The 16,989-nt window shown below is 29.5% G+C and overlaps 1 protein-coding gene across 1 annotated transcript in view; it reads left to right on the top strand.

Annotated features, from left to right (window-relative positions):
• LOC148310644 (neurotrimin-like) overlaps positions 1 to 16,989 on the top strand; it is an 89,695-nt gene that overhangs the window by 60,193 nt on the left and 12,513 nt on the right. Inside the window, exons 4-5 of the mRNA XM_088258032.1 lie at positions 3,742 to 3,870; positions 8,735 to 8,828. Coding sequence (XP_088114158.1) covers positions 3,742 to 3,870; positions 8,735 to 8,828 — 223 coding nt within the window. The remainder of the gene's footprint in view (positions 1 to 3,741; positions 3,871 to 8,734; positions 8,829 to 16,989) is intronic.

Below are 16,989 nucleotides of genomic sequence, written 5' to 3'. Positions count from 1 at the left end.
GTTTAAATAGATTTACTTACGTAAATCATTATAAAGGCATGAATTAGAAAGGTACAAGTGCGCCCAAAGTTACAAAAATCACTCACGCACGCCATAAAATATTCATTTATGTTAACCATAAATTATCTGAAAGTTCCTTTGAAATTTCCATAAACCTGGTAAATTTATAACCGTGTTAATTAAAGCATATTTTATATGGATGGTATTACGTTTTGGTTTTCGCGAAATACGTACCGTCGTTACTGCGAAAGCGCGGCTTAGTTAAAAACTTTATATTCCTTAACTTAATTGACAAGGGTACATAAAATATTGTATAAACCACCTTACGCCTGTGCGGAAATCAAAGCATTTTAAAATGCGATTTATCACCAAGTATCAAAGATTTTTTTTTTAAATAACAGCCCTGCTGAAATTTTAGATAATCTACCGATGTACTGAAATCAAGCAGCATTTTATTGAAAATTTAACCCCTCGATAAGATTAATTCTTGTTGGTTTTGATCCTGCATCCACTAGTATAGATATGAACTGATTTTTTTTAAACTGTCCGATAAATATTTGTTTGACTAGTTTGAACATTTATTAGTTCTAATACAAGTTAACAGTTTTTGTTTCAATTCAGTTGGGTTCTATTTTTGATTTACTCTAGGTTTTATGAAGTGGGAAAAAAATATAATTACATGTTTTAACCGTTGAGTTTAAAATAATAAAAAAATATGCAATTAGAAAAAAAAAATTCAAAATATGCATATGGTCTAAAGATTTTTGTTTTATTCTTATGATGAAGAATAACTCCTTATAAATCAATAGAGCCCTGATCTGAAATATGAAGTTTTTTTGTGAATTTTTATTATTTTTTTGCCGGTATCATTTTTCTTAATAATACAAATTGACCACCGAATAAAAATACCGATCTCGCCAAGAAGTAAAGTTATAATTCCTAAACTCGTAGCTAAAGTGATAATTTTCGTATGGAATTCTAGTCCTAAAACTCTAGTGTACCCAAGATAAGTTTAAAAAAATGCTATTTATCATAAAAACTAAGGATAATGGAGGCTATTTATTTTATCGAAATATTAGCTTTAGATCAGTCATTAAGAATCGTTTTTCAACAAGAATACGAATGATTGCCTTCATAACCAGACTTGACTCGCCATCACTACTCCAATAAAGTGAAAGGTAAAGCTCCAAATTCTTAACATTGGCATTCTATCCCCTCACTACCCCTAAGTCTAAGAAGACATTTGTTTTATTTCTAGTCCAGAAGTAATAAATTCGGATTCCCAAGGGTAAATATTAATTAAAGTTAAGTCGGATACAATTTCAAAGCTTTAAGTTTTCCGGAACTTCCTCAGCGAGTCAGTTTTACTTTTGTCAGTTAGAACTTTAAGGATTCCTTTCATATTTAATTTGTAACTGAAAATCCAAACGGTTAAGCTCTGTCGCTTTGGCAGGAAGTGAATATGGATCCTGATAAGATAATGTAAAAGTTGTCCAACATGTTACGTGAAGAATGTAAGAGTATATCGTATTAACTTCTGTCATGAAGAACCTTAAGGATAAATTGTTATTTTTTTAATCTTGTTTGGATATTATTTATTTATTTCATTTTATTTATAAGACCCATTCTTAATAATTTGTTACGCTTACATACGTAGTCGTACAGGAGAGTGTGACCAACTAACAAAAAGCAAAATGTTCAGTATTAACCATTTAAGTCACTTTTGCTTGGCAAGAAAATAAACATCAATGCATTTAGTCATTTTTACTAAGTCAATATATTATACTTTCAAGTATAAAATCATTTGGGATATTTTTCAGGGCAATATTAAGCTAGTAAGAAGGCAAATAATCAATGATCATCTTTTTATATAAAATGCACTTGGTCACTTTTTCCTGTATGACTACGATATATACAATTAAATTTACGTATTTTTTTCGCAATAAATTTAGAAACAAAAAAGATATACTGTTGTTTATCCGTAAAGGACTTAGGATAGTGAAACTACAATACGTTTTAATTTTTTAACACTCCAAAGATAAATAATACGTCAGTGTGAGAGCTGTCTTCATTCCAACTGTGACCTTGCTAGGTTATGACCTCACATATTACTTAAATTCCCATAGTAACATAACTGATCTTTGTCCGTACTCAATGGTACATACGGCACTGCATCAAATTGATGCAAAATAATTTGGTTGTTTTGCCATTTTTTTTCCTTTTGTATATAGGTTTAAAAATATTGTAAATAATAATTTTTGATAGATGAAGCTACCAACAATTGAAAATTTCAGGAAGTTTAAAGCTTTTTCTATTTAATCATAGATGAGATTCTTTCGACTTAATTGATGTATTTTTTACAGGAGAAATCCAGAAATAACATCTCAAGCAAAGAAAAATAATTCTGGTATTAAAAAATAAAATATAAAAAAACCTAATTTGAATGTTATAACCTTTCTCATTCTTCACTGATAGTTAGATCAGATACCTTATTTATTTTGAATTATTAAAATTAATAAAAATAATAAAAATCAGCGATGGAGATACATACATACAAACAGATCTAATATTTGTATATTTCTACCCTTGTTAAAAATCGTTTCGATCGGTCGCTTTGAATGACAAGAAGATTCAATAATTGGAACAGAGAACAGGTGTCCTTCCTTTGTGACACAATTTATTGCCTTGTCTTTATTGGCTCAGAGTTCAAATTCGCCTGTCAAACTTTCAGACCGCTTGTCAAATGTATGACAAACAGTAGGTACAGACGGATTAAAATGTCTTTACCAATTCAAGGGTCCCAAAAGTTTCACTAGGATTCAAAACAAACCCTGACCAAATATTTACCCTTCATAGTTTCAAACATATTTATACATTAAACACAACTTACTTTATGTTTTATTTTTTAATACAGGGTGGCACAAAATTAATCACCCCATCGAAAGATGTTAAAAATTTTGAAAGTGACGTAGTATTTCAATCATATTTGACATTTGTGAACAAGACAGTAAGTTAGTTTTAGATAGATTATTACAGTGATAGAATTTCATATTGATTTCTTTTTGAATTTTTCATAATCTTTTCCATCCTCATTTATTCTGATAAGGAATATAATTCTGTTATTCCGACAAAATTGTGTTGTGGTTGTTGTGCTGATCGATATTTTTTGGACGTTGTTATTATTTCTTAATTTCATATTATTTTTTGACATCTCATCAAAGTTGAAGAAGAATTGTATTACCCATTATTGACAACCACAGTACTCAAATTCTTGGAAGTTCTATATATTATATATGAACCAATTTTGAAACTTTGAGCTTGAATCACTAGAACTTCACTACAGACATCTATTGGTGGGATGAAAAATACTAATTAAATACAAACTTATAAAAGAGTTTCTGCTCAATAAAAAACTTATTTTCATCTCTCCAATAGATTTCCGTAGTGAAGTTCTAGTGATTCAAGAACAACGTTTCAAAATTGGTTCATATATAATATAAAGAATTTTCAAGAATTTGAGTAGTGTGATTGTCAATAATGTGTAGAATTGGTGAATGTTACACGTGTGTAAAGTGATCACTTAAACCAGCCTATGACGGTCGTCAGCCCCGTAAATGCCCAGACTTCCATATTCTTCTTCATCTTTGATGAGATGTCAAAATATAATATGAAAATAACTCCTATAATTGGAGATAATTGGACACACTCAAAATGTTGTAAATTTCTTATTTTTTTTTACAGATGCTGCTTCAAGTCTCATGGGTGAGACATCGCGATATACACTTACTGACCGTGGGACGATATACCTATACCTCGGACCAGCGCTTCAGGGCAATTCACAACCCGCAATCGGAAGACTGGACCCTGCAGGTAATAAATTGCTCTTATCATATTCTCCATTAGTCACCCCGCGGGCCATTTTGACCTTATCACAGAAATTTAATAGGCCCGTCGTTGCGTTTGAAAACCTCATTGCGGGTCGAGGGTAAAACAATGCCTCCGACGGTTGATTTATTTCAGGAATCCATCATCCACTCTTGGAGTTTGTGCATGAATTGCGCCGGCATTATTCCCATTCAAGTAGATCTTAATATATGAACTTCCTTACATCAACTAGATACTGACTCCTGGAGGGTGAAAAACTATTCATCACGAAGAATAAGAACTTTTTTTACTTGTTTTTATCAACTCATGCATATTAAAGTTCTCGGTAAATTCTCTTTTCGGTTTTCCACTATCAGCAAAAGGTTGGTAGAAAGATAACTATTTTCTTCTCTCATAAATCTCACCTTGACAGTCAAGGTTATGTAATAGACATATTATCTAGACATTTAAATTTTGTAATGATTTTATAATGAAAAATAATTTGAAATATTTGTAAAATTATTATTTTTCTTCTTCTTTATCTTGTTGTAGGCCTTGTGGCCTGTTTTTAAGAGGGATTAGCCTCCCACGATGTCGATTCCCAGTTATCGACACATCTCTTTGGTGGTCTGCCTGAGAGTCGTCTACCATGGAGTTGGCCGTACAGTACTATGTGGGGGAGTCTGGATGGTTCCATTCTCCTTACATGCGCATACCATTGTATCCTTCGTTGCCTTCCCTACCTAACGACATCTTCGATCTCGTATATTTCCCTGATCCTGGCGTTTCTTATTCTATGTAAAATTATTGTCATTACTTATTAACAATTTTTTGAATATCTTCTTTCTTTCTTACCTTCCTTTATATTGCGACAAAAAATGCTCACTTTTTCGCTTTAGGCATAATATACAATTAAATGATTTTATTTTAGCAACGAAGTTAAGGTGTATGATTTTACTTATGTGATTTTACTTGCGAGATATGAAGATATACTGTTTAGGATATGAGCTTACTTATATTCTAGGTAAATATTATACTGCCCAAAACTTATTTATTTAAATAAAACTTAACTGAGTTTTATTAACAAGCTATCGTCAGGGTATAAGGCTGTAGTCAAGGGCTGATCGGGAGTCATGAAAAAATACATTGGTAATCTGTATTTGTACCTAAAAGAGAAAAAGAAAATATTCGATTCGTGAATAGCGTATTCAAATCACGGTTAAAATTTTACGACTATCAATTTTATCATTAGTTTCACATGAGAAAAAAATATATTTCTACCTTTAAACATATTTAAGATTATCAAGGTTGACATTTTTTTTAATTGAAAATACCACATTTCCTTAAAATCTACTATAACACGTGTTTCGATGCATTACGCATCATTTTCAAAAATTAGAAATAAAGCGAAATGCATCGAAATACGTGTCACAATACATTGTAATTAATAGCAGTGTTTACCAAGTTAATTTAAAATGGATACATATAACCAAGTGACTGCCGATAAGATTATGGAGTTTTTAAAAACATTCAAAAAATTATTTTCAAACTGGAACAGATCGTTCCCATTCATAGAGGCTGTCGACATTACAAAGGACGTTTGATCTCCATTGTTGCTGAATCATATGGGATTGAAAAGGGTTAAAGATCCATTGCACATGGTCTCGAAATGTCAATATCGGAGAAATTTTTCTGCAAGTGTGAAAATTTTTGGATTTTCCGGATATTTATGACACGGGAGAATATCAAGAAAATACGCTTGCATGAATTTAAAGTTAACTGCACCAGTTTTTCGTGCCCTCCTTTCAGGCGCCAGTCAGAAATCAATTTCCACTCAGGTCGTATCAGCATGGAAATCTTCATATATTATTCTCAGGGAAATGCTTTTTGGCTTGCTGCATTTTTGAAAAATGATCAGTATCAAGGGTAGCAAAGATTTTTTTTGAAACGCATATAAAGCGAACTAAAAAACACGTTATTGTAAGTAAAGATATGATATGTAGTATGATAAAGTTAATATTAAGGTAAAGAGTTAAAATATATTTAAATATATATGTATATATATATATATATATATATATATATATATATATATATATATATATATATATATATATATATATATATATATATATGTAATAAAATAACTAGGTACCTACCCATACATTTTATTAAGTACCTACAAATAGTACCTACATAAAACAGTTCTACCAACAGATGTCGCATGCGTCACTCAGAAGAAAACAAAAGACTTCCGATAATATTATTAACTGTCAGAATCATATAGATATAAAAATTATTGTAAAGATTAATTAAGAATAAACTTTTATTGTCGTTTCTTTAATTACAAAGCAACACATTGTTTATTTTATTATTATACACCCACTTTACATATTATTTACACTTAATTTTCAAAAGGAAAATATTACCACGTTATAAAACGACAATTTTGTTAATCAAAAATGAAGAAACAAAATAAAAAAAAAATGAATACTGCTCCTCAAACATTAGAAAACTTACTAGAAAAATTAATACAAAATGCTCAGGTAAGCAAACATCAAAATTTAAAAGATATTGATGTAATAAAATAACTAGGTACCTACCCATACATTTTATTAAGTACCTACAAATAGTACCTACATAAAACAGTTCTACCAACAGATGTCGCATGCGTCACTCAGAAGAAAACAAAAGACTTCCGATAATATTATTAACTGTCAGAATCATATAGATATAAAAATTATTGTAAAGATTAATTAAGAATAAACTTTTATTGTCGTTTCTTTAATTACAAAGCAACACATTGTTTATTTTATTATTATACACCCACTTTACATATTATTTACACTTAATTTTCAAAAGGAAAATATTACCACGTTATATATATATATATATATATATATATATATATATATATATATATATATATATATATATATATATATATATATATATATATATATATATATATATATATATATATATATATATATATATATATATAAATTGCCTTCCCCCTGGGAATCGAACCCGTGAATTCCTTAAATGGCCAATTTACAAACCACTTCACCATGGAGGTGGACAAAAAGGTCGAAAAACTAAACTTTTATGTAACTTTATTAATAATGTACTGATGTTTTTCCCCGTTTGCGTTTAATTGCATTTAGTTTAGGTTAAACTACTTTGTTTCTCGAGATTTGTTTTTTTACTGTTTTAAACCCCAAAGTAGAAAGGGTAAATTTGTTTAAACGTTGGTTGAATTTGAACATTGTTTTGTATTATTTCAAATAAAATTACATTCAAATTCATTAACTTGACATTTATAATCGTGTTTTATTAAAATAAAACTCAGTCTTGCCAAAAAACACACTAAGCTCTTTTAAAACTAAGGGACATTCATTTAAAAATAGATTGTACTTAACAATGGTAACATACAATATTTTTTCATAAATACAACTGGCATTTCAATAAAATAATAAAAATTGAAATAATAAATGTATTTAGAGCCTTTTTTGTAGTTATTTACTAATATGTGATGCAAGAAACATCCTACACATATATAAGACAAAATTAGATTTTACAACGACAAATACCTTTTAATATTGTCTCTCAAATGAAAACCAGTGAGTAAAATCCTAATTGCAAGCAATTATCTTCATTCATCTATAATTTTCATTATATTCAATTTATTTGTCCGGTTATTTTTTAACGAGCAAACTCAGTAATGAGAAACTTAAGTATTTGAATTACTTCTTGAACCTTTCAGCAAATCCTTTAAAGAAAATTATGAGCGAATACAGATCGTTCACAAAGTTAGAAGTGACTTCCTACAGTTGATGTCCCGACGAGTTTCGACAACTTGACGTTATCAATGTAAAGACCTACTCACAATGAACAGTGTTCAATCGTGACGAAACCTGTCAATTACCTTGTCAAAAGGCTTTAGAAATAAGTGACAATACTGAAGGAACGTTATTTCCGGCAGAAAACAAAGTTTTCAGAGGATGAGGAAATGAAATCAACCATTATGCATTGTGATTCAGACCCACTTTATGAAAATCGAAAGTTGAATTAAAGTATACTTTATTTTTAGATGAAATTTCATAAAGGCGCTTATAAGATTTAAAAAGATTTTTTTAGTGTTGATTATTTTATATTATTGGTTTAATTATTTATGGTAAGCCTGAAACACTACTAATGGATGATTATTGTAGAATATGTAGATGTTTATAGCCAAACACTTTTCAATACGAGATGTCTGTTTAATATATAAATATGTGAAAATGAACATCTGAAAAAAGGATAAAATATATTTTTTTTAAACAATTTTTTAGCACATGATACATAGGGTATTGCATCGTTAAACCAATGCAATACCCTTTAAACCAAATACCGCATTAAAACGTGGTATAGTTACTAGTAAACTCTGTCATTAATTATATGAAGATATACGTCATACTCGTGATCGTGAGGTTTTTCGATCATGGAATGGAATGTTTTTGTAGAAACATAAATAAGTATTTTTTCACTATAATATTTGTTCAATTTTACACTTGACTGGTACCTGGAGGGCAGGGCTGAGTTTTTAACCAACATTTAATAAACTATCAAATTAACATTGTATTAATCTGACGCAGTACCCTACGCAAAATTGGATGCGGATAAGAGTCAGTAACAAACATTAAGATTATTGATTATTTGATTAATATAACATTTTTCATTTCCCTTTTTGTTCATCTTATCTTATATAATTAGTAAAAGACATAAGATAAAATGTATATAATATACTCTGTGAATTGAGAGAAAAAAATATTTTTTATTTTTGTTTGTGACAACCCTAACCTAATGAAATATCTCTTTATGTTCACAGATCAAATACCCTCAACATAGGGACTCAGGAATATATGAATGTCAGATCTCAACCACACCACACATGAGTCACTTTGTACATCTCGGCGTAGTTGGTGAGTAAAATTAATCTTGAACAATCCTTCAATTTAAAACCCAAAATAACAACCCTCATTACGAACTGCAAACACTTATGTAGATGTTTATTTTAAGACTGAAAAATAGTTTGAATACCCAATTGATATTTTATTTAGATTTTTCACAAATGCTTTAAAATTTAAATAAAGTTCAAAATATGAACAAATGATGGAACTAAGATACGAGAATAAAGATGAATGTTTAAAGAAAACACTTGTTTTTTTACCACTTGAGTTTTTATTATAGACTACATGTTTCAGAAGTTAAACTTCTGAAACATGTAGTCTATAATAAAAACTCAAGTGGTAAAAAACAAGTGTTTTCTTTAATCATTGTTACATGTCTTACCACAAAGTTAATGCCGAAACAATAAATAAAAGATAAATGTAATGTATCTTAAAATATACATAAAAAATATACGCCTCTACAGGCATTTTTGTGCGTTTATTTTGGAGTCGCTAATAGTCAAGCAAATAAATAACCACCACATCTAGAACCTTATTTGCCAAAGTTAAAAGATTAAAATCTAAAATTAAAAACTTGTCAGAATACGTTCTCAAATATATAAAAAAAAATTTCTGCAAAAATTTAACATTTCCCATATTATAAGTTGCCACCCACCACTGAGACAAAAAACTATTTTGTCCTGACACCAAAAACCGATTTTCGTATTTTTTTGCGAACATCTAAAACATTAGTTTTTAACATTAAAATGGACCTTTAAATGTAACAAAAAATAAGTATATTTAAAACAAATTATAAGTTTATGTGAAAAACTGGCATTTAATCACTTGTTACATTTTGTTATTATTGTGAAAAAAGCCTTATTTTTAAATCGGTAGGTACTTAACAAGTAATATTCTCCAAACGTTAGGGTTTTTGACGTAAAACAGCTTATTTATAAATTTTAAGCTTTATTTTCATCTTTTAGGAACATCTTTAGTTCTAAAAACTAGTGTTGACATTTATAATATCAAAAGTGGTATTTTACAACAGTTTTATTTTTATATTTAAAACACTTATTACTCATTGATTGTTTGATTTATTAAGTTGTATAAAATAAAAAAGCAAAGAATGTGTGGAAAATCATTGTAAGACAGAATTAAAAACGAAAATATAAGAAAGGAATCTAAGGCTGAACGAGGAATTATTGGAAAGATTAGGAAGAGTTCTTTACGGTGGTATGGACATGTAGAGCGAATGGATAACGAGATATTGACAAAGAAAATATACGTGGCAAATGTGAGAGAGAAAACAGAACGAGGACGACCGAAAAAGACTTGGCACGATCAGATCAATCAGAACCTAAAATCTGGCGGTGTCAAAAGTCTGCGTAATCGGAGGGCATGTATGACTAGATGTATGGATGTGAAGGAGGCGAGGAGTGTATGTCAGGATAGAAGTGTGTGGCGTTCCATCCTCTCTGCCTACCCCTGCGGGGAAACGGCGTGATGGTAGTAGTAGTAGTTGTAGTATAAAATAAAATGCATTGAAAAGTAGTAGTTTAAATTTGTTTGATGGTACTTATGAGTAAAAATATTAAATATTTGTATGTAACGGAAGAAAAGTTAAAAAAATCACTGCTTCGCAAAAATATCATTATTCTGATTTAAATAATTTATAAACATGTAACTAACTACTTTGATAGATTTTTCTTAAATGGACTTTTACAAATACGATTATGCAACTCTGAGTAGTTCGTTGCTGTTTAAGTTTGATGATAACGTGCAAATGCATTACTTAAAAAGCTAACATTTAAAAACATAATTAATTTTCTTAATCTTACCCTAACCGAAGCGCTAAACTTTTCTGAAAAATGTTTTTCGGTTGGGGACGGCTCTGCAAAAAATGCAATTCCAAGTTTTAATTACTTGCTCGACTGTCGACAGAAATAACCCCGCAGGCGAAAGGCGGCAAATTTAATTGCCAAACAAATACTCTACGCCACTGCGTCATCTGTCAAAACGGAATTGAGGTTATTTGAAAAATAAAACAGAAGACCGAAAGAAGTGCTGAACTCTGTTTCGAAATAATTGAGAACCCTACTTTGTTCCTTTCTTTCATCTCAGTGCCGAAAACGTACACAAATATATATTGTACTCTAGAATTCTCTATTTTAAAAAGACGTCATTTATTTCAAGTTTAAAATTGAGCAAAAGTGGCAATCTAAAAACAAATCTTTTTGAAGTGCAAACTTCACGAAGAAATATACAAAATATGTTGAAAAATGGTAGTTTAAATTTATTTGATGGTACTTATGGGTAAAAATTATAAAATTTTTGTAAAAGTTAAAAATTTACTGCTTCGCGAAAAATATCCTTATTCTGATTCATACTTCACGAATAAATTTAATATGTACACACCTCTTTAATTTTTTTTCATTGTTTCACACATTTTTTTTCTTTTAACCCTTATCCGCACCCAATAATGCATAGGGCACTGTTACGTAGCGACGTTATATTATCTTGATTGTTAATTGCATGAAGGCAAGGTGATGAACACTGCGCTTCTTTTACCAGTCCAGGGTGATATTAAAAAAAATATATTGAAAATCACCTATATTTATTTTGACCCCCCTGGGAATTGAACTCGGGACCTCCAGCAATATAGCCAACTACGAAGGAGGACATACATATTCACCCATTTTTCTAACTCCTGACTGGTCACACCTAAGTATATAAAGTTCTTGATCATGCCAAGTTTTCCTCATTCTTCATCTGCCCATATTTCCCACTACATTTGACTCATATATTTGTTTAACCATTCAAGCAATGCAACCTCAAAGTGAAGTAACTACTAAATTACAATGCTGGAGGTACCGGGTTCAATTCTCAAAGAGGGTGAAACTGAATATTTATGATTTTTTTACTTAAATATTTATTTTTCATAACCCTGGATTGGCACCAGCAACGTGGGACTGGTAACCTCACCATAATACAATTAACGACCAATGCTGTGACGCAAGTGCTCTTTGCACTATTTGGTTGGTTAGAAGAATTCAACCAACCGATTCAAAAACTTCCAAAACGACTAAAACTAACTTATTTTTTAAATTAAACACTTATTTAATAACGCTTATTGTAATATTACAAAAATTAAGTGGTATTATACAACAGTTCAATTTTTCAAATAACCATATGTCATTCCACAAAGGTAATTCCAAATAAAAAAAATTGACTTATCGATTAATCGAGAGCACTTATTTCTCAAACCCTTTTCCGCACCCCAATGATGCATAGGGCACTGCACCATATAAACACAGTGTTATCTTGATTGTTAACACATGAAGAATAGGTGATCAGCCCTCCGCTTGAGGTACCAGTCGAGGGTAATATTAAATAAATATTTGAGTGAAAAAATAATCACATATGTTTATTGTATTTTAAAACATTATATCTCTTAAAAAATGCCGTGTCAATAAATTTTTCCTTTCCCAGAAAATAAATGTAAGGGTACGTACCTACATCCCCCATTAGCTACTGTTGTCTTCATAAATTATTCCTGCACAAGTAAAAACTGTCACTTAGAATTGTATAGCTACATAAGGACCGTCAATCCATTTGATCTTCACATTCGTTTAAAAATGCCATAATTAGGCGAAACAATAGTCACAATATTAATTTATATGTATTTTTGTCAATAAAATACAACTTTATAGACTCAAAAAATCTGCAATTTAAACGCCAAATCAATAAATACTTATTTACTTCACTTTACTTTGAGTTTGTTTAAATATTTGTTCACTCAAATGAATAAATATATGGTCATATTAGAAGTTGAATTTAAAAATATAAAATAATCGTTTCAGGCGTCTTCTTGTATGTAAAATAACACGGGATGAATCCTTTATACATTTTAAGAAGGTCTCTGCTAAATAATTAATAAATACTCAATATAACCATAGATAATGCCGAAAGAGCGCTTGTAAAAGATGTCAATTAAAGTATAAATGCAACCCCCAAATTCATTTGTTTTCTGACATTTCAACATAGACGATGAAGAATATGAAAGTCTGGGCGTTTACAGGGCTTGCGACCATCAAAGGCTTGGTTTAAGCCTGTGACGGTCGTAAGCCCTGCATATGCCCGGAATTCCAAATCATTCTTCATCTTTGTTGCGATGTAATTTTTTTTAATTAACTCCTAATTTGAGATAATCCAGATTTGTGAACAAGTATTACACACTCATAATGTTGTAAACAACTTCTGAAATCTGAGTGATGTGGTTTTAATGGTAAACATTATACGTGTGATGAGTGTTGGTTTAAATGATCACTTAAACCAGCCTATAACAGGAAGCAATCCCTATTAATACTCATATTTCCATAGTCTTCTTTATCTATGTTGGTACGTTAATACTTGTTTGCTTGTATTTGTGCTATAACAATAAAACTGTCTCATTTTTTCTCCCTCTTTTATTAACTGACGCTTTTAAAAAAACTTGGATATGAGTTCCATTAAAAACACTTTGAGAATCGTATTTTAAACACATCGTTATTTACTTATGTAGATGTGTAGGTCTCTTACCTATTCTCCGTCGTGAGAGCAAGCGAACAGCAAGAAATTCTAAAGTAAGAAAGTTTTCCTTCAGGAATACACGCGCTACGATTGATGGAGAGAACCTTAAAACTTTCCCGCTGAATGTTTATCTTGTTTATATAAATTTTGCCCTCCTTTTCACAAAAAGTAAAAGAAAAACTATTACTTGGGAGCTCATTTATTTTTTCGCTACTTCTTGTTTCCAACAAGGATAAAGTAACCAGAAATCCGCAGCCGGGGAGAAATCAGAAACTTTTAAAAATAAATTGAATACAAGTATGAGGGTGTTTTCTCAGATACAATTTCTCCGTATGTGCGCGCTTGATTGCCTCGATTTAATTAAAGGGATGCCAAAAGAATATCGCTACGTATCTCTGGGCTCGAAGAAATCTGATTTGGGGTGTTTCGCGAACAACTTGGCGAGATGCCCTAACTTCTTTATCTAACTACCCTGTTATTTTCGACTCTAATCTTATATTTCTGTGTTAACTCTGCAAAGTATTCGCGATACAAATATTTAATGTTAACATTCAAGAAAAACAAAGATAGTGGCATGTTATACTCTAGTGAGAGTGGATTTTTTTTAAATATTTTAATGATTTTATTTATGCTTGCTTTTTTCTTGATTAATCGTTTAACAAAAAATAATTATTGAAAAAAACATGTGGTGTTTAATTTTTTATTAAAGGAAATTGATTGAATTTTTGTATTTTGCGTTCTTAATATTGATAGTTTTGTACATTCAGGAAGTCGAGATAGAAAAAATATCTTGTATTTTTTTTTTATGTTAAATTTCTCATTGGATACGAGCATATGACGATATTATGTTTCTTACGTCTTGTACGTATAAAATGCCCTAACTTCTTTATCTAACTACCCTGTTATTTTCGACTCTAATCTTATATTTCTGTGTTAACTCTGCAAAGTATTCGCGATACAAATATTTAATGTTAACATTCAAGAAAAACAAAGATAGTGGCATGTTATACTCTAGTGAGAGTGGTATTTTAAATAAAGAGGCGCTTAACAAGGTCTTCTTTATTAATGGGAGAAAGCAAAAAGCCCAGATTCTAAAAAACTGTTTAAAATCACTAACCAAATACCTGCTTTTCACGAACTGCACCAAATTAGTATCGTTCAAAGTCACCAGTCATTTTCAATATAAAATGCAATTTTTTTTTGTAAATTTTATTCATTGGAAATAATAAATTAAAGGTCATGCTCTGAAATAAAAATATTTATACACAAATACCTAAATTTCAGTATGCTAGCCCAAAAAGTTCATATGGTATGCATTTTTTTCTTATAACAGCCCTTATCCGTACCGAATTATACATACAAGAATACTGAATCGTATATATTATAAATGTCGTTGTTTTGATCGTTGAATACATAAAGGAAAAGTGATCAGCCCTGCACTCCAATGTCATCCGAAAATCACTTTTTTTTTACCGCCCTGCATATCGAACTAGGACCCCCAGTTCGCTAGCCAAATGCTTGACTACAACACTACGGAGGCGAATATGGTATATTCATTATATAAAATACAATGAAAAAATTAAAACGTTATATATATATATATATATATATATATATATATATATATATATATATATATATATATATATATATATATATATACTTATTTTTTATTTTTTATATATTCTTCTTTTTTTAATAATTTAAAACGTTTTAATTCAATATACATATATATATATATATATATATATATATATATATATATATATATATATATATATATATATATATATATATATATATATATATATATATATATATATATATATATATATATATATATATATATATATATATATATATATATATATATATATATATATATATATATATATATATATATATAAATATTTATATATATATATATATATATATATATATATATATATATATATATATATATATATATATATATATATATATATATATATATGTATATATATATATATATATATTTAAAAATATGAACATAAATAATATTTAAATGAACATACATCCTTACATATACACGTATATATAAATATACGTATAACAGATAAAACCAGTAAAAGGCAGCAAGTCAAGGGAATCATAACGATCATTTTCTCGACTTTAATCATCTCGTCCACTAGTTATATATCAAGGACTTCATCCATCCTTCCATAGCTGTGTTGCTCTAATAATTAGAAATAAAATATTTTTTTGCAACAAAACCGCGCCTGAACTATGCTATTTGATAGGTAACGTCAGTCATAGTTTGTCCAAGCGTGCGAAAACTGATCACTACATTATCCGTCCCATTGACCTAATAGTTATAAGATTATATTTATACTTACTGAGGAGAATTTCAACATTTAAAATGTGTCTAAATACTTGTTCACAAAATCTGGATTATCTCCAATTAAAGGAGTTATTTTCATATTATTTTTGACATCTCATCAAAGATGAGATTATTTTCATATTATTTTTCATCTCAATAACAGATCCCTAGTGAAGTTCTAATGATTCAAGAACGTTTCAAAATTGGTTCATATATATAGAACTTCTAAGAATTTGAATAGTGTGCTTGTCAATAATGGATAGAATTGGTGAACATTACACGTGTGTAAAGTGATCAGTTAAATCAGCCTATGACGGTCGTCAGCCCCGTAAATGCCCAGACTTCCATATTCTTCTTTATCTTCGATGGGATATCAAAAATAAAAGATACTTATTTCGTTGAATAAAACGAACCGCCATCAGCTGGAATGGAATGCATACTACAATACGTAGAAACGGTGATAATTTACCATTGAAAATCATGATTTTTCATCATATTACCCAATTTAGATATTTTTCTTATACGTTTAATTTTTTATTCAAATCTTATTTGCATGAGAAAAAACTACATTTTGCCTTGTTTCTCGTACCCAAAATTTATTAAGCGAATTAGGGTTAAAACGTTTCACAGACGTGAATACCAAATAAAAAACAATTTGGTCTTTAAAAATCGCCTTGTTCAAATTTATTTTTACATTTCTGTCCGAAATTTTCTCGTCTGGTGCACATATAAAACAAAGTTATTCTGAAATGTAAATAAGAGAGCACCAAAAGCCTAAATTTTCTTTATGACCAAAATGTCTGAAGGTTATTTGAAAGACTAACATTCTTTGGGGCGCGTTACACAACACTGCAAATGTATTCATATTAAGCACCTTATAAATATTTTAAACATCCGCGATACGTAAATCCTTAAAAATGTATTCTTTTACTTAAATGTTTAGGTTCTTTTATAAAAAAATATCATTCTATTGGGACATTTAAATTAAGGAGTATGTCTAAATGTGTCAACATTATGCTATCATTTATACAAGATGGGGAAGAATAATTGGATAATTTTAAATTACTGCTAAAAGAAAACCTACATTTATCTGTTTTAAAATAATATGAGAATGAGAATCAGTGGTTGAAACAATATGTTTATAAGTTCTATGTGTTAATCATTTAAATTTCTGTTATCATCCTTTGTAAAACGCTACTTTGAATTGAGGTTGTGTAAAATTAAATTTGTCATTCTTGACGATGGTGTATTTTGATTTATTTT

This window comes from Brachycentrus maculatus, unplaced genomic scaffold, assembly GCF_059751285.1.
Source record: "Brachycentrus maculatus isolate JH-2025_06_01 unplaced genomic scaffold, ASM5975128v1 h1tg000090l, whole genome shotgun sequence".
Classification (NCBI taxonomy): domain Eukaryota; kingdom Metazoa; phylum Arthropoda; class Insecta; order Trichoptera; family Brachycentridae; genus Brachycentrus; species Brachycentrus maculatus.
Note: the sequence above shows the minus strand (reverse complement) of the source record. Positions and strands in the feature narration are given on the sequence as shown.